Source organism: Notechis scutatus, chromosome 4 (assembly GCF_049901735.1).
Source record: "Notechis scutatus isolate UNSWTSFEM ecotype Mainland chromosome 4, rNotScu1.2, whole genome shotgun sequence".
In the NCBI taxonomy this organism is placed as follows: Eukaryota; Metazoa; Chordata; class Lepidosauria; order Squamata; family Elapidae; genus Notechis; species Notechis scutatus.
This window is the reverse complement of record NC_142012.1, coordinates 110,896,273-110,915,151: the sequence shown is the minus strand read 5'-3', so window position 1 is coordinate 110,915,151 and position 18,879 is coordinate 110,896,273. Positions and strand designations below refer to the sequence as shown.

The 18,879-nt window shown below is 34.4% G+C and overlaps 1 protein-coding gene across 7 annotated transcripts in view; it reads right to left on the bottom strand.

The window, feature by feature from the left end:
* The window catches only part of ATE1 (arginyltransferase 1), a 63,961-nt gene that overhangs the window by 5,726 nt on the left and 39,356 nt on the right, over window positions 1-18,879 (bottom strand). For all 7 annotated transcript variants that reach the window (XM_026669447.2, XM_026669414.2, XM_026669422.2 and 4 more), the window contains one exon: window positions 7,589-7,709. In XM_026669447.2, coding sequence (XP_026525232.1) covers window positions 7,589-7,709 — 121 coding nt within the window. The remainder of the gene's footprint in view (window positions 1-7,588; window positions 7,710-18,879) is intronic.

Genomic DNA, 18,879 nt, shown 5'->3' with positions numbered 1-18,879 from the left:
CAAAATTTCCACTACCGGTTCTCCGGAACTTGTCAGAACCTGCTGAATACCACCTCTGCTTTAGACCTAGTGTTACTGTCATAATTCAAGATATTGTTGCTTGCAATAAGGGTCTACTTGTTCTAAGGGTCTTAAGAGATTTGGGTCCATTTTGAAAGGAGATTGGATGAAGAAAAGTATGCTTGCTGTTATGTTTTGTCACTTGCTGTTGTTTGGTGACTTTATGGATATAAGCTCTCCAAGCTGTCCTGTCTATTGCTGCATTACACAATTCTTGCAAATACATTCCATGCAAGATTTTCCAGTATTCTTTTTTTTTTTTAAACAAATTTTTATTAACTTTTAAAGACATACAAAACATACAAAAATTCAAGACATAAAAACATACAAAAATCTCTTTTCTGAAAGTTGCTTAATCCCGGGTCAAAACTCTTGGTACAGACACACATTCAAATTCATATTCATTTTACATACCATTCCATATCTTATTACATTTTCATTTTTCTATATAGCTTCTCCTTTCTTTTAAATTTTCTCAATTTTATTTTATTTATCTCCTCTCAATTCAAATCATAATATTTATTCTTTGTCTGTTCTATTTCCAACTATCCGTTTATCTTTCTTCTTAAAAGAAAAAAAAGTAAAACCTTCTCCTGTACACTGATTGGAGTATGACGCCTATGTCTCTTTCCCCTATATTTATAATACTTAATTTAAAGTACATAACTTACGTTGGGATTCTGTCTGGTACATTCTAACATTATACAATATCATCAAAACCAATACAAATCTATTCATTAATATTAATATTTATTCATGTCTTAAACATCTAGCACATTTCTTATCAATTAAATCACATATTTCTATGGGAGCATCTATTTGCCATATTAGTTCCATCCCCCACATCACATATTATAAATCATTATTACATTACATGTTCCCCTCTCCTTCTTCAAACCTCTCATTTCACGAATAGTTTCACTATTATAACATAGCCTAATCATTGGTATTAACAATCATTTATATCTTTAGACATTTCACACATTTCAATTAATTATCATACCTTTATGGGAACACTTCTTATACTTTCCAAAATTATTCCCCCCCCCCCACATCACCGATCTTAAATCATTATTTCATTAAAGTACTCCCCTCCTTTAACAAAAATTTCACTAAATTATACTAAATATTTATCACATTTTAAATTACATATTATTTCCAATCTTCTATAATTATTTCTAAATACAAATATAAAAATGCAATCTTATGTACCCTTCTAAAATCCCTTTTCCAATAAAATCTATCCATTATCTGTGAAAAACTTTTGTTTTTTTGCATTTTGCTCCCCATCATTAAAGTTTCTTATTCCTTCCTTTCTCCCTTGCTTCTTCTTCTCCTTATCCTCTTTACCCCTTTGTCTCTCCACCTCCCTTTTATCCTGTTTTCTCTCTTTCTGTTGTTTCCTAACACGATATCCTCTTTTCACCTTATTCTTCACTTTTTGGATTGTTTTCCCAGGTCTTAAAGTCTTCTTCTCCTTTTTCTCCTCCTTCTTTTCTTCTCCAACCAAAGTCACATGTTCTTCAAAAATGGCTTCTTCTTTATCCTGCTCATACGATTTTACATAAGCACAAACCGCCATTTCTATAAACTGAAAAAGAGTGCCAAAAATATCTTTTCCTTCTCGCTTTTCTCTTTCATATTTTTGATGTATAAGTTCTAGTTCATCCACAACTGATGCCATTGTACAGAGAAATTTTTTTCCAAAACAACCACCCAAGTGCTTTTTAGTCTGAGATAATTCTCATAAAATCCAAAGTCATCAAACAGTCCAATCAGCTGATTCTTTTTAATGCTTTCTCTTTTTCCACTTTCTCTTTTTGGGATAAAGTTTGATCACAAAGTTCTCTTTAAAATGTATCTTTAGAAACTCTTATTGCTGTTTAATAGCTCTTTAAAATTAACTCTTTAAAGTTTTAGGCAGTCTTCTCCTTATTTTCAGGTTGCTCCAATTTTTATTTTTTTTCCCTCTCCCTTCCCACTCTTCTTCCTTTTTTCCCCTTTGAATATTCTAAAATCCTTGCTCCTTCAATATTTATTTACCTCCAGAACAAATTCCCGGATTTCTCTTATAGTTCCACTGCTGTCACGTTAGGGAGGAGAGTGAAAGGAAGAAAAAAAAAAAACTTACTCTTTTGAAATGTTCGCCGCTTGTATCTCTTTCTTGAAACAAAGTATCCTTAGCAGCCTTCGAGGTTACAGGAACTCTCTCTTAGCTTTATCCCAGTCAGAAGCAACTTCCACAGCTCTTCCCTCTTCCTCCAGCACGAATCTTACCCGGCTGCTGGCTTCTTTGAGGCGGCCATTGCTGACCGCCGCTCATCCACCTCAGGAAAAAGGAGTTGTTCCGGCTGGAAAGGGGGTCTGCGTTACCCCCAAACCTCTGTCCGGATCCTCTCTCTTCGACTGCCTCTACAAGGCAGCCATAGCCCCCAGACCTATTTAGATCGGGGCACCTTGGCAGCGAACGCGGCAGGGATCGCAGAGACGCGAATTCCTGCCGCTCCCGAAGCCGCGCAAGACCGGAAAGCCGAAGATTTTCCAGTATTCTTATATTCCATTCCAAGCACTATCTGCTTCTTTACATCCTTCTACCTTGTCCAGTATTTTATTTTTCACAGATACGTCAACCTGAACAAATTGAATTGAGTTGGCATCCTTCAGTCTCAAGAGACTATGGTATCGTGCTATGAAACCAGTAACTGCCACTTCATGTGTTGTTTCAATGCTGTATGCAAAGCTGGAGTGTCCTCTCCAGAGCACGAGGCCTGGGTAATTTAATATGGAGTATAAACTGTTACCCAAGCAGCAGATTTCCCCCTCTCCACATCAGTGAAATAGTCTAATGGAACAGCAGAACCAATATGATTAGTTCCAGCTGCGTCGCAGGAGTTACCAGAACATGATTGTACACAGTCACGAACTGCTTCTGGCACTCTGGCTCCGGATTTTGCCTTGAGGTTGACTCCTGAAGCCTTTTCCAATAATAGATATAGCCACAAGGCAGTGGAGTTTTGAAATCAGAGTTTCCCTGCTCCTAGAAGATGGTTCTACCGTTTATCTGCTGATGGGGCATAAAGCCCTCTTCTGCCTTCAAAACTGTTGACCATCTTCTCCTGTAACCCTGGAAAGGGGCCCTTACGATGTGCTACCAGCTGGGCCAGCTGGACCAAGGTTTTTTAAGGAGGTATTACTCCTCTGGCCCTCCTCCTCACTCCAGGACGCCCAGCTTGGCTCCATTTGCAGTGTCCATTATCTTCCAACTGTCACTTTCCGACCATTCCACTCTACCAACTCTTGGCCTATCAGTTTCTTTACCTCTCTGTTTCTTCAACAAATTTCAGCCTCACAGTTAGTTTATCAAGCTTGTCTCTTTCTTGCCTTTCCCTCTACATACTTTTCCACTTCCACATACCAATTTCTACAATCCAAATTCTTCAAAAACCTCTCTGCACAACACTTCGGAGTATCATCTACAGACACATGCAGCCGCTTTTACCATCTTTAAAACAAACCAACAAACCGAACGATGTATGCAAAATATGATAGTTTTTGTTTCATTATCTTTGCTTCCAATAAGTGTTAAGTCTTGATTCCCTATAACACATAATCCCTTCTAATTAAATATGGTTGGAAGTAAAAGATAATGGATAAATATGGATATGTAACAAGTACTACATTATTGGATATAGTTTCTGGATAGCAGGTTATCAGGCTCATGACAAGCCAGCAAGGAGCAAAATATAGAGGACTGCTGGGAAACCCATCCTGCACAATCAGTACTGTATATGCAAACACAATATAGATAGTTCTAGCACCACTTTTGTGTAATATGTATTTAAACAACCCCTTTAGGCATACACTTTAGAAGCTTTAGGCTGAAGTCAGTTCTCTATCATCCCTGTGGAATATATAGCATTGTAACATTGAAATGGTATTTAGACTTTCCACATAGTTTGTTTCCTAAGAAATGATTTTAGACTTCATCCTATGAACACAATAAATGTTTTTCTAACACTAATTCCAATCCCCCCCTTCTAATTGATGGGAAATCTTACAAAATTATAATGATCATAAACATGCTTTCATTTATTTGGGGAAGAATTATTTATTAGCAAACATTAACATGTTTCTGCTTACATAATGAACATTCTTTGTTCAGATAAAAATGTTCTCTTTTTTTTTAATATCGCAGCATAGCTAGAATTATTGAGCCACCAGTGATTCATCTACTTATTAGGGTTTCCTTGCATATACTAAAATTCAGTTGACAAATTTGGATACAGCTCATTAGCACTATCTGTACTATTTAAACATATTTTATGATCAAGAATCATGTTGGACAGTGAACTTCAAATGCCTTCAAGTATTTATAAAGTTAATTAACAACAGATGCAAGATCTAGAATGTAAGAAGCTAAAGACATTCTGGGAATAAATCAACACATTTTCTCTCTTCTGTAACTCATTGAACAATAGCCTTCTACGTTTTGCTAAGAACTATGAGAAAATAAGTCTGTTCCGCAACTTTCAAAGTGTTGCTTTAAACCTATCCATCACAAACACAGTATCAATATATTGTTTATTAAATTTTTTTATTAAAAATAAATTTTATTTACAATAAATTTTTAAGTAGTTTGGGATATAAGCTTGGCTCCTTAGAGGGTGTATAAAATTTTGCTGTTATGTCATTAAATATGAACATATGTTTTATTATTTGGCAATAATTACAGTAACAATCATATAGTATATATTGTCTTTTCAATGTACAACTGTAATTTGTTTCTTTATAAAAGTGAAGCAAATAAAACAATGCTAGAAAATCATAACCAATCTTTTATAAGCATATAGAACTGTCTGTTCTATAGATATTATTCCTGCATTATGGTCATGTCTGCTACATAATCACATAAGTTTTAAAAGGTTAAGTACCACTATATGATAATTCTTTTCATCTTAAAAATCTGAGGAACATTGCACAGACTGTTCAGTACTAGCTGGGACTGCAAAATTATTTTACTTATTTGGCTTCTATGCATATATGTCTTACAATTTGGAAAGTAAAAAGCAAAATACAATTGGTACCAATTGGCTACATTTGTGTTAAAATAACTGGTGTTTAAATCCATCTAGTGAGGATAATATTTGCTTTGTGTTTTGGAGATAATTTTTTTCATTTTTTTCCCCAGCACATTAAAAGGCATTTTAATACTAGAACATGGTAGTGTACTTGAACTGTTTATACATGAAATATACTAACTGAAGTTGCATGATACTTCTAAAAATTATAAGGCAGTAGAACTCTCTAAAATGTATTTTGAGATGGTTGGTTTTAGGTTGATAGAAGGAGCCTATTATTCAACATGAACTTAAGCGAGTTATCATATTTATCTTTCATTTTTAAAAAGTTTAATTAAAGAAAGAGAGGAGAGAGAGAGAGAGAGAGACAGACAGAGAACAGACAGACCGACAGATAGCCAGACCTTGGCTTCACTCACTAGCTCTTATGTCCACTAAATCAGGGGTCCCCAACCGCCGGTCCGCGGACCGGTACCGGGCCGCGGAACAAGCCTTACCGGGCCGCTGGTTGCTGGGCGCCGCCATCTTTTTTGGTAAAAAGCGCTTCTGGTGAGCTTTTCGGGTAGAAAGCTCACCGGAAGCGCTGTTTCGTCATAAAAGATGGCGGGCGCCAGCGCTCGGTGAGCTTTTCCGGTAGAAAGCCATTTCTACCCGAAAAAGCTCACCAGAAGTTGGCGCCGCCATCTTTTATGACGAACAGCGCCCGTGACGCCACCGGAAGCGCCTTTCGTCATAAAAGATGGCGGCGCCCAGTTGACGCTGCACCGGGCGCGGCGCCCAGCTGATGTCGGAACCGGGCCGCGGCGTCGAAAAGGTTGGGGATCCCTGCACTAAATTTCCAATCTGAAAAAGTCAGAAGATTCCTGATAGCCATTAAAACAATAGATTTTCATCACTAACTGCTATACATCCATAAAATAAAGTTTTGGCATCATAGATTATGATGTGGTAAGTCTGAAGAAATGATCACCAATAAATGAATATTGCTAAAGAATTCTTCCAAAGGTACCTAACAAGTATCACTATTAGAATAAATAATATTTTTATCTCACCAGATTCAGTGAAACATACATTATTTCTGAAACAAAGTAAGTTGGTGGTCATTTACAGCTATTGGTAATAGGAAAATATGAACGCTATCTCTTTTACATTGCTCAATTCTGGCAACTATTTTATGAATTGGGTGGTCTATCAAACTCTGTTATGAACTCAATTGCATAACACACCTTGTATAGCAAACCATAGCATGTGAAACACAGCATACCACTGTCGGTCTAACTCAATATTCATTAAATTGTAATTAAAAGCTTTTTTTAACTGATAACTATAAAGGAGGTATTCTGCAAGAGACAAGCTCTGGAATGATGAATGTTTCCTTCATGTCAGTAGCTGCACAAACCTTGATGACTCTCATTCACAGTAGGTATTATGTTTTAATTTCCTTAAGCCACAGGACCCAAGCTTGAATTCACATTGTGTCTGGACATGTATTCAGTATGAATAAAGTAAGAAGCAGACTTTTATATTTATTATCTTGAAGTGGAATTGGTACAAATGTTCAAATTCCTTAAGCTAAGATCACTTTTGTTATTTGGGTATTAGTTCTTTCATCTTAGCAATCTTTTCTAGACCACCTATTCAAAGCAGCATTTTGTCTGTCTCATAGTCAGATGGTTTTGTTTGAATTCAATTTATAATGTAGTGTAATCTTCTTGTTACATGCAATGTGTATTTTGGCATTGTTTTAATCTCAGAATCAATTCAGGCTTTACAGATCAGCCAAAGTCAGAAAGCTCCTCATTACATGCTCTACAGTTCAAGGAAAATAGCATGATAAACAACTCTGACCAACTATAAATTGATGTACTTTCTTCTGGATAAAGTATTCAGACACAAATAAGCACTTTCATGTTTATATAACAAAATAATCTAGAAAGCAATAGATTTTGTCTAAAGATCAATGCCAGGAAAAGCCTCAAATTTTAAAGAAGCATAAAAATATTGTGTAGGACACAAATAGGACCTTTCAAAGAGAAGCTTATTTTTCTTCTTCTATACTACCATATAATGTGATACTATGCCCTAATTCATACGTTCCTCAGGAACAGATAGTGAAATAGTGCAATAGTGGAAAGCATAAGTTCTTCCCATTTCCTCATATTACGTCTTACAAATATTTTACCTTTACACAAAATGTCACATTGCACAGGATACAAATATTTCACAGGGCATTCCTATAGAATGCTATTCCTATAGCATTCCTTCTATTACTCCATTACCATCATGTTATTTCAGCACTTGACATTGGTGAATATATGAAATGGACTACAGGATTTTTTCTTTGGTAACATAATAGCTTGTGAAAAATTTTAAAGGAATAGAGTCATCTTATAAATTAACAGACACTCAGGTGTCTGCAAAAGATCCAATGAACTCAAATAGGCACCTACCTATTTTTGAGTCTTGATTGAGGCGAGAATATTTTGACTGCTCAAGAGAAGGTAGACATTGCTCAAGGGGTATCCAAGTATATGTCTCCGGACATAGTAAATCAGAAGGTCTATACTGTCCCTGGAAAGTAAAGAAAACAATAGCATGCCATTTATCAAATTCAAATATCTCTTTGCCCAAAATGTCTCCTGCCTAATATAGTTATGAAAACTTAATAAAACAATCCTGCATAGACAAATGTAAATTTCTCTAACTATGTAGCTTTTCTTCTGAAATGTCCAACTTTGTTCAATCTAAAAAATAAACTTTCTTTGTTCTTGGATATGAAAGTGCCAAGAATATCCCCAGGAAATTTGAAAACAATTTAGAAGAATCAATATGCATTGGAAAGAAGATAAAATGAACATATCTATATGAACACTGGAGGATCTCTTTATCTTTTACTGTATCTTTTTTTTTTTTTTAAAAAAAGGTTCTTCAATGGGAACATTAATTATAATTATCTTAATTTAAGTGGTGGCTGCTGTAAACAAAGAGATATTGCACATTAAGAACAATTTATCTCACAGTTTATTGTTTTGAGAAGATAAAGCAGAATTAACTAATACTAACTAAAATACACATCACCTACAAGTTCCAGAATTTCTGTTAGGTTGGCCATATTGGCTGGGAATTTTAGCATTTGCAACCCAAACACAACTGGTGGAGAATATGTGGAGAATAAACTATCAAGTCTGTTCCTTTACATCACCTGTCCTAACCAAATGGAAACTAGTCTAGCTGAAAGGCTTAAAAACAAGCAAACAAAAAATTAGGATATGTAGATAAAATGAAAATAGCGATCCTTATATCACCATATACTTCACCCACATAGTCATCTACAAGATGAGTAAAGATAATGAAGTTAATAGGGCTGGGCACTGGTTTGGATTCAAAGGTAAAAGGGTGTTTTGGAGTGCACAGAGGTCAGGCTTAGCACCTGTAAGCAAATTCTTAAACCAAACTAGTCTTTTCTGAAGATGGTGCTGGACAGTGGAGGACAGCCATGCAATCCTAGGAAAAGATGCAGCTTCTTTAAAAGGAGAGATGCTACATCTGGACTACTACTTGCTCCAAAACCACTCTGTCCCTTCAAAACAAAAGCCCAAACTTCTCTAGAACCCAGCATTTTCACTGATACATAAGCTGTTAATGAAAGAAAATCTTAAAGCAGTTCTGTAAAATTAAATCTTTTCTGACACATCATAGATATTGCCACTTTAATTGAAATGAGGTTAGTAGCAGCTTTTCTGTCTTTAACACATTATATTGTATTAAAAAGCATTAGCTATTCCATGTAGCAGATGAAGCAAGGTGAAGTTCATGAAAACTTATGCCTTTTAATAAAATGTGTTAGCTAGAAAAGAAGCTTCTGCTCCTGATTATTTTTTTCTACCAGGATAGCTCTCTTTCTACAATGCCACCTCAATGTTAAACATTTGGAGCACTTTTCTTTGTAAAAAATAAAATCTGAAATAGCCCATATTCTACCAATCTAAATCCAGAGGAGAAAATCTCCAAGCCAAATAAATATCTTCAGGATAATCAAGCAAGCAAACGTAAGCGCAACAAGAACTAAATGTGGAATAAATATCAACCTCATTATTATATAGCAAACCAGAGACAACTCTTATTGACAGGTAATCCTTGACTTATGACTAGTCACTTAATGAGTGTTCAGAGTTACAATGAACTTTTTAAAAAGCTTATAACCCATCCTTGAAGTTATGTCTGCCACCTCAAAGCTGTCACACAATTGCATTTCAGGCATTTGGCAACCAACCTGTATTTATGATCAGTTGCAGTTCTTCAGTTATGTAACCATGAATTGCAACTGTTTTGCCATTTTCTGGCAGGAAATGCCCATTGGATATATTTGTTTAACAATCACAATTCACTTTACAAAAGCAGTGACTTACTTTTACAACCATTGTATAAAAAGAGTTGCAGAACTGAGTCTGGCCATGTGATGGCTCAACTACTGACTACAATGACTTGTGACAAAAATGCCAGGCTTCATTGCAGTCATAAATCAAGTATTATCTGTATTTTATAATAGTTTTAATTTAAGTTTGGCCCTGGAGGACTAGCTATCTTTACAGCAGATGCAAACACAATATTAAGCAATGACCTAACATATGGTTTGAATTCCATATCCACATATCTAGTGGTGAAGAAAAGAAACAAGAAAAAGAATTGAACGAAACTATCACCTGCCAATCATTATATTTTATATTAAGATTTTCATATTAAGAACATGTGGACTTATCATGTGAAATATTTTAAGACCTATTAAACTGTTAATTTTCTCAAAGAAAAATATCAGCATCATATTTATTAAGTTTTTATCTGATCAATGAAAACTTCACTTTCTACATTTTAGGAATTTTTTCCAAGTGGTTACACATGAAGGCTAACATTTAAACAATGTTTCTACTATTAAAAGAACAAAATATTTTCATAATCCCCACAAAATCATAACGGGTAGGAAAATTTTCATTCATGCTTTTGATTTAACCATAGCTCCTTGTTACATCCAGCTATGATGTAATAATGTAGCTTATGCAGCTGGCTTATTTCAACAAACCATAGTTAGTAAAAATTGGTTTGCCTGACATTCAGCAACAATGAACTGTAATTCATATAGGTATTAAACCCCCTTCTCTGAACCAAGTTGGAGGAACAGGCTGGGATAGAAGTCTTGCTAACCACAGCTCAGCCACATAATCTCATGATATAAAATAAAGTCATGTTACACTGAAGACCCATTGCCACGGTTTCAATATGTGATGACAATCATAAAACTCCTCTTTATGTGCCACTTGGTCCATATGTGTTCATTTAGAGGAAATCACAATTCTGCTTTTGGCAGAAGGAACAGCTTATCATGTGGTCAAACAGTGGAATGGAAACAGAACACCATGTCTCCACAATTATTTGGCATAATATGTGCATCTTACTGTTTATGAGATATCCTCTGACTATATAATTGCCTCTTTCTAAATGGTTCTTTTGAAATATGCAAAATATTTGCATTATTTTTTGTTTTATCCCACACATTCCACTATGAGGGGACAAAGACAAAATATTCCGGATGAAGAGGGAGAATATCTCACACAGATTTATTCTAGAGGCAAATTTCAGCTATAGTAATTATTTTGACTCTTCTTTATTTCTCTTTTTTAGTCTTCAGCCAAAAAGACATTTAACCAACCTTTCTTGTCACTAGTTTCTTCTTGTAAAAGATACACTGAAAGAAAAGAAAATCTTACATATGACATTCATTCAGGCATGGCTGGATATTTAATTGGAAACTTCTGGAGGAAAACTTGGCAGTTCTACCTTAAGGAATCTTTAATTGAAGTATTCTCACTTTGCCAGCCTTTGCATTCTAGTTCTTGCACTAAAAGCATCTCTGGACTTCTGTTCCAAGGCAAGGCCAAAGATTTTAATGACACTTAAGTCTGAAGATTTACTTTTAAAATATTTTTAGAAAATCTAAGGGATTTGGTGAGTATTTGAGATGAGGGTATGTTAGTGGGGTTTGTTTTTACAGACTAAGCCAAATATGAAAAATAAAAGCTCCAGAGAAAGATAATAGTTACAAAAAAACAAAGGAGGTCAAGTACCAGTAGCACAGAAGAAACAGAGAAGATTAAACACACATTTAATTCTTTTATCAGGTACAGTGTACATCTGTGTTCTATTTTTCCACAATAAACCCATTGATCTTTTATTAAAAGTGAATTAAGGCCTTCATCTCAGTTTCCAGACAGCTGCTTTAAAAAGGAATTTTAACATTACATAAACAAAATACCCTAAAATTATCAGCAGCAATGTATTAAGGCAAAAGCATGAGAAAATGTGAGCCAATCCAAAGATTTATTAAATTCAGCCTTTTCCTTGAAAGAGGACACCAGCAGAATCCCATCAGCCCAATACAACAGCAGACCCTTGCTCCCTGATTTAATTACATAAACAGAGATACGCATTATCTACCCCAAGAGAGGTCTTTGCAACTAAGTTCAGCTATTCTGTTTTCACAAACTCTGTTTAGATAGCATTACACAAAATAAAGCAGTGTTCAAGTAGGAAGGGGAAAAAACCCAACTATTTTGGGTTTATCTTGGCTGTTACATGGTCAAGGTTCCAGAGTGCAGGGAGAGTTTGCATGCATTGGATCTTCTTTGTGGATGCCCATACCTTACACAGGGATGCTAGGAAACAATGCTAGGCAGTCTTAAGGACAAGGCCCAGTATGACTCTGCAGCCTCATTTTACATATAATTTATTTTCACATGTCAAAGGGCAAAAGAGCTACAGTATCTGGCTTCACATTCAAGATTCCAGAACTTACATTTTTGGAAATTTAAATTTGGGCCTACAACAACACTTAAATTTGGGCCTACAACAACAACAAAACCCTGTGTAATATATCTATTTTGATGACTCAAGATGTTTTTATTGTTTCAAAATATCAGGAATGAGAACAGATCCTTTTGCTGATCGTTTTTTATTTGGAAAGCTAGCACTACATTCATTCTAGTGAAATATTTCAGAATAGACTTCTATACAAATGCATATGCACAGATACATACATGTGATTAAGACAGAGGCCAATAACTACTTCAAAGTGAGCTTGGCAACAAGTTATTAAAAACCAACCTCTATACTGGCAGTGGTGTTGGTTTTTTTTTACCAAGAGTCCTCTGAGCTCCATGCAGCAATTCTGAAATTACCGTGGCATTGATACCATTTTACTAATCTTGGTTAAAAGAGTGTATAAACATTTTCTTTATTTTGAATATGTAGTACTTATAGGACCAACATATTCAATTCTTCAGAACAACTGGATATGATACAAACGTTCATGTTCCCTACTGTAAAATCTTATTGATCAACATTTGTTAAAAATGATAGGTGAAATCTATAAGGAAACTTTTTTTCCTTCTCCCCCAAGTATTTGTGTTCCTTTTCAGGCCCATCTTTAAGGATTAAACCATCTTTAATCTTTGGCTAACATTAATGTCTGAATTCATATAATTGACTAAAGAAGAAAAGGAGAAGAGAAGAAAGTCCTTTGTATAATTCCAAATAGCCAACTTGGACTATATTCTTCCTTCATCTACATACAAATCAGATTTCTGGTACATTCTGGAATTTTCCAAGCTCCTGTTTCAAAAACCTCAAATATTTTAAGTGGTAAGTTCTTTTTAAACCATGAATAATTCAAGTTGTCAGATGGCTCTGAGTCTACACAAGTGAATGGAAGCTTGAAAGTGGCAGACAAAAATATTCAGCCTACTCTCTTTCCAGGCTATTTTAGTCTCTTACAGTAGTTATAACAGATATAACAGAATAACAGAGTTGGAAAAGACCTTGGAGGTCTTCTAGTCTAACCCCCTGCTCTCCTTAATTAAGTTTTCTTTCATACTTCTAGACTACCATGCAGTGAGTACAAGGGCTCATAATGTGGTTGTGGCAAATTATCAGATCTGATCTGTTGGAAATCTATGCAGTTGTACAATGAACTATGGTTAAAAATGATTCCACACATGAAATATAGTTTAATGTGAAATAAACATATCACAATAAATATGACATTTGTTCAGTATTACATTACAATCTTGCCTCACTCAGATCATTTACTTTTAAAAATCCACTCTAATCCACACACTCTCTTGCCAACCCAGAAATCAATCAAAAATATTTTAAAAACTTTGTGATGGCAGCAGTGAGTTGATAAAGAATTATATTTACAGATGCTGAAAGGGGTAGATTGAAGATATATAATTCCAGATTTTTTAAAAAAAACAAAAACAAAAATAGTATACTAAATATAATATTGTAAACAGGTTTTGTTAGTGGAGATGCTACCAACTGGGAACCTGAGAAATTATTGTGCATCCTTCAATTCCTTTAATCTGCCGAAGGATGTAAATACTTTTTAAAGGTACACTCTGGTCCCAGCATTGATCAACTATTATTCTGAAGAAGATGCTATTAGTTTTGATTCTGTCAAACTGGCCTCTTGATAGAAATGTGATAATGAAATTCTCATTTTCTCTTTTCAATAGCTCAATAGATTTGTGGGGGGGGGGGGCAGAATTGTTTTGTTTTCATCCTTTCATGTCTGATTCTCAGAGACTATGTAGGCAACTCCCTGCAATTTTCTTGGCAAGCTTTCAAAAGTGGTTTTGCCATTGCGTCTTTCCTAGGGCTGAGAGAAACTGACTGACTGGTCCAATACCACCCTGCTGGCTTTGTGCCCAAGGCAGGGCTAAAACTCACACCCTTAACTACTACATTAAACTGGCTCTCTTAGAGACCCCAACAAACCTGTGCCTAAGAAAAAGAAACAGTTATGGAATGTATGGACCTGAAGAGTTCAAACGATTCTCAAAAACAATTTCTCAAAACAGTTTCGGGGCAGATTGAAACATAGGAGTATTTTATATTGTCAATTGATGATGTGCATACTATTTGCATTGATGTGCTTACCATTTGTTTAACAATCTGTAAAAATCCCTATTTTTAACTGAACAGTACAAGAATTACCATTCTTATATGGTCATTGTATTTTTCCAAATGTCCTCTAATTTTGTGCCACTTAAAACAGCTGATTTTCTAGTTGTTAGGAACATATTTTTCACACTACAAAATGAACATAGAACAAAGGAGGGATACAATTGTCTGCAGATTATTATTCTCTGTATAAAAAATAAATAATTCATTCATTATAGATGCATATTTAACTACAGGAGTGAATTCTTAAGCAGCATATGCATGAGTTCAACACAACTCCCATAGAAGGGAATATATGTAACTCAGGGTTGAATTGTGGAATCCTTGATGCTCTGTGAGCTTATTTGTATGGTTGTAGACATTTCATTACCCAAGTAGGTAGCATTAGCCATTTAGGTAATAGGTAAGAACTTACCTTAGGTAACGATATTTTTTTGACTTAGAACAATATTAAAAAAAGAAAGAAATTTATAGCCAGGCAATTATTATAACTACAATTTATATGAGCATTTTAGTTCTTTAATATTAGTTCTGAAAAGTATCCTAGACAGACTGGTTGGAAATAATTAACTACAGTTACTTATGATTTTTATTTCAGATTACGAGCAAAACCTGAATGAGAAAGATTAGGAGTTTTAGGTTCATTCAATTCAGAACATACCTTCCAACCACAAGTCTGCTCTGGTACAAAGACAGCAATCCTAAACTATTGCTACATTTTTGGCTATCAAAAAATTATCACTTTTTTAGATAAGAGTATTAATTCATAGTCCAAAATATTCTAAGGTGAGAATTTATCAACATTGTTTAGCAATTTCACTGGGCAAGAGTAATAAACAACAATCATAAGATCATAAAACATTACTGAATGAATTACAAGGCCCTGAAAAGGGTCAGAGCTCTCAGAAGACTCTTTAGTATTTCATCCTATGCTAAAACAATGTAATAAAAAGATTATGTAATTAGCCTTTCAAGACCAATAAATACTATTTAGTCTACAGCAGTTTTTGTACTTTGGCTCCAGACTGCTGATGACAAAAATACGTTTTATGGTTTCTCTACTGAGGTACGATCTCTGAATGTTTATTTATAACTAAAATAATAATATCACAGTGATTTCATGTATAGACACAGTTCTAAACAACTGAATAGTAAAAATATGGATAATAAAAATAAAGGAAGATAATGTTTATTCTAAACATTTTGATGTTCATTACCTTTAACTGCTTTCATTTTTTCATTTATTGCAAAATTGATCTAATGACTCTGTAAATGGAGCTTTTAAAAACATTGAGTACAATTTTTAGCAGAAAAAATAAACCACCCTTCCAAAGAACTATATGTCTCCTTTTCAGTACTTCTCCTTACATTTATAGATTCCATATATTGCACCATTTTCATATTATCTAAGGTAATAAAATTAAATTGTATTGTATAATAAAGGTTTTTTTTTATATGAGTGATGAGAATCAAATGGTTGATGTGAAAGCTACGAAATGGAAATGTCAATACAAGAAGTTTTTTTTGAATTAGTAATACTACTCAAATTGTTAAGAATATATATTCTCATTCCTAACTATAAGTTACCTCAAGATAAACACACGTTTCTCTTAAGACTACACATTAGTAAATCAAAATGATATTATCTTTTTCTTATTAAACACGTCAGCATATGGCCCAAGTTAAATTGCCAAAAGAGCTGGCTTTATCCCATTCTCCCATGTTATCTATGGCTTCAAGGAAATCCCCAGAGAAATAATAAGAAAACAATTGCCTATATTTATGACAAATTATTTTACTGTAAAAATTCAAATGCTATGATATTTTAAATTTTAATATTTGAGAACTGGAAAATATCAGAATTATCTTTTCTCCTACTTTCTGTTATTTCAAAAATAATATTTTTTTCATCTAATTTAAATGTTTAAACTTATGAACTATTAGACAGAAGGCATTATCCTTTAGTTTGGCCAATATTAATGACACATCAGTTATAAGCAGACAACAGACCTTATCTCAGCTATCTGACTAATAAGCTGCAGTTGGAGAAAATTCTGATATTATATTCTTACTTTAGAATGTCCCACAAACTCAAAACCAAACCTACAGGCTTCCTGTTAGTAAAACTCAATGTAGGTCATTTTCTCTGCAAAAAAAGGTCTGTATATTTTAGGCAAGACCATCTGCATTTTCATCATGGAACCTTTTTCATTGTGCACATTGATACTATATAGTACAATAAGCACTCAATGCCTGGAAATAACTGATCTCGGTATTACTTCATAAAAGTAGGAGAAATATTTAGCTGAATAAGTTCATAAGGAAGTGCATTACAATTTTAATAAAAGCATACTGTATACTAAATACAAGATCATGGGTCAACTAAAAAAACATCTATAGAGATTTGAAAGCATTGTTCAGTTCACAGTAAATAACAGAATTGCATCTTTTTTCTTGCATAACAGATTCTAAGATATAATGAAACATGGATTCATACAGAATTGGTGTTCCCAAAAAGCTAAATCAAAATTATTGAGTCTATATGACAAGTTTCCAGGAATCATCTCTCTTCGTCTTTTAGTAAATCATACCAATCACAAGCATTATAGCAGGTCTTCACTGTTTTCATATAATTCACAACTAACTTCTTTGCATTTTGCCTTGATTATCTTAGTTTAGTAGAGCATGAATTAGTCATGATAAATGTCTCCCTAGTGTGTCATTCTAGAATAGTTCATTTCTAGTATGTTATATGAATCTGGAATTAATCTTTCGGGCAACTATTTTTGACAGCAGCAGTCAAATTTCCCATAACAAGTCAGGGGCTGTTAACTTCCTTTGCTTTTACCTCAATTGCCCTGAAATTCAAACTTTGAAATAAATAATATTTAAATGATCAAAATAAAAGGCCAATTTATTATTTCTAAGTTTTATGTTAACTTATTAAGAAAACATCACACATTTGAAATGAAAAATGTTTGCTACATTGTATAAACTTGTATAAGGATGTGTCCAAACTGACCCAAACAGGAATTGTCTGCCGAAAAAAATAGAAACAGCATTTACATTCCTGAAGCTAATCAGAAGTACATGTTGACATATTTTTACAGAAGACAAATACTTCTGTCTTCTTTACAGTTATCCCAAGATGCTGCAGATTCTACTCATAAATGTCACAAAACTGATGTTTTCATCCTATAATTCTGGGTCAACCAAACAAGCCATCTTAAGCAATCTTGAACTAATACTTTGTATTTATATTACACAAAGCTGCCAAGAATTTGATTCAGGCATTCACAGACCAGAAATATTCATCATACAAACACTCTCAATTAACTTTATTTTTCATCTTAAGTGATATCACCCTCAGGACATTCACATATAAAACATAAATAATAGCGCGGCCACAGTTTTTTCCTGTAAGCAAGAATCAGATTTCAAGATCTTTGCTCCTACAGATATGCATACTGAATAAATATTTCCCAGGGAATTAAGATGCTTTATGTGTACTTCCACAATTAAACCAAAAGCAACTGCATAGATAAGTTGGACTAAAAGATAATTAATGATCCAGAATGACCTACTAGGCTTCCATGGCTAAAAGTAACCATAAATCTAGATCTCTATAGTCCTAGTCCAAAACACTATGCATTACATTCTCCCCCCTCACCACTCCATTTACCCTTACAAATACGATTATAAAAGGGTTATGTAGGATGTACACAGAGTTCATTATAACAGCCCAGAGGACTATACCTTTCATCTTTCCTTTGGAAGTTTTAGAATGCAAGTTTCATAATCTATGACTATTGGAATGTTTCTGAATTTTCTTGGAATTGTACACTACAGTATTTGCAGAAGAAAAGATTAACCGTCCTCATTTTTTAAATCCATATACTACTTTTCAAAATCAAGCTTTCAAAGAACAGCTTATCATAGATAAAAATATTTTTTTTAAAAAAAATTAAGATCAGCGGCTGAATCTGTGTAACATATGCATTTAAAATATTTAATGTTTTTATGACCTAAAGTACACACAAATATTTTCTTCATGCCAAAATACCATATGCTTGTTGGTTCCAAGCATATCTCATTAGGGAGTGCATTCTAGAATCTGGAGGCTAACAGTAAAAGAAGTCCGTTCTTGGAATTTGACATCAAACCTAAAATGGATAGCATATATAGAAAACCCTCTGATAATATTCTTAACGCATTAGTTGGTCTGATTGAGAAGTCCTAAATATCAGAAGGCCGCAACTACTAACAATTGGTGACAAGTAAACAATTGCATGAGAAATCTTGCATGAGCTTAATGGTGACATTTAACAAAGCAAACATTTAAAATTTGATTTCATTGCAACATCTTCAACAATGAAGTTATCTAAGGTTTAATTAAGAATCCTTCCATATTGTAACAAGATATTTTATTAGCCATGATTACAAAACAATAGACTCTTCTAGATGCAATGTCCAGTTGTTGCCTCTTCTGGCCCATGCAGTAGAGCAGGGCTGTCAAACTGGATTTCTTAAAGGGCCAGATAAGCACTCTAGTTCTATTCCATGGATGGAGGGGGAAAACAGGATGGCCACCTCCTGCAGCAATTTGCCAGCCAAAAAACAGTGTGGAGGCCCCCCGCAGTCCATTTTTTGCTTGGACGGCTTCCTGTGGCACTTTGCCTGCCAAAATGGGGTGGGGGGCTGCACACAGTCCCTCTGCTCCCTTTTG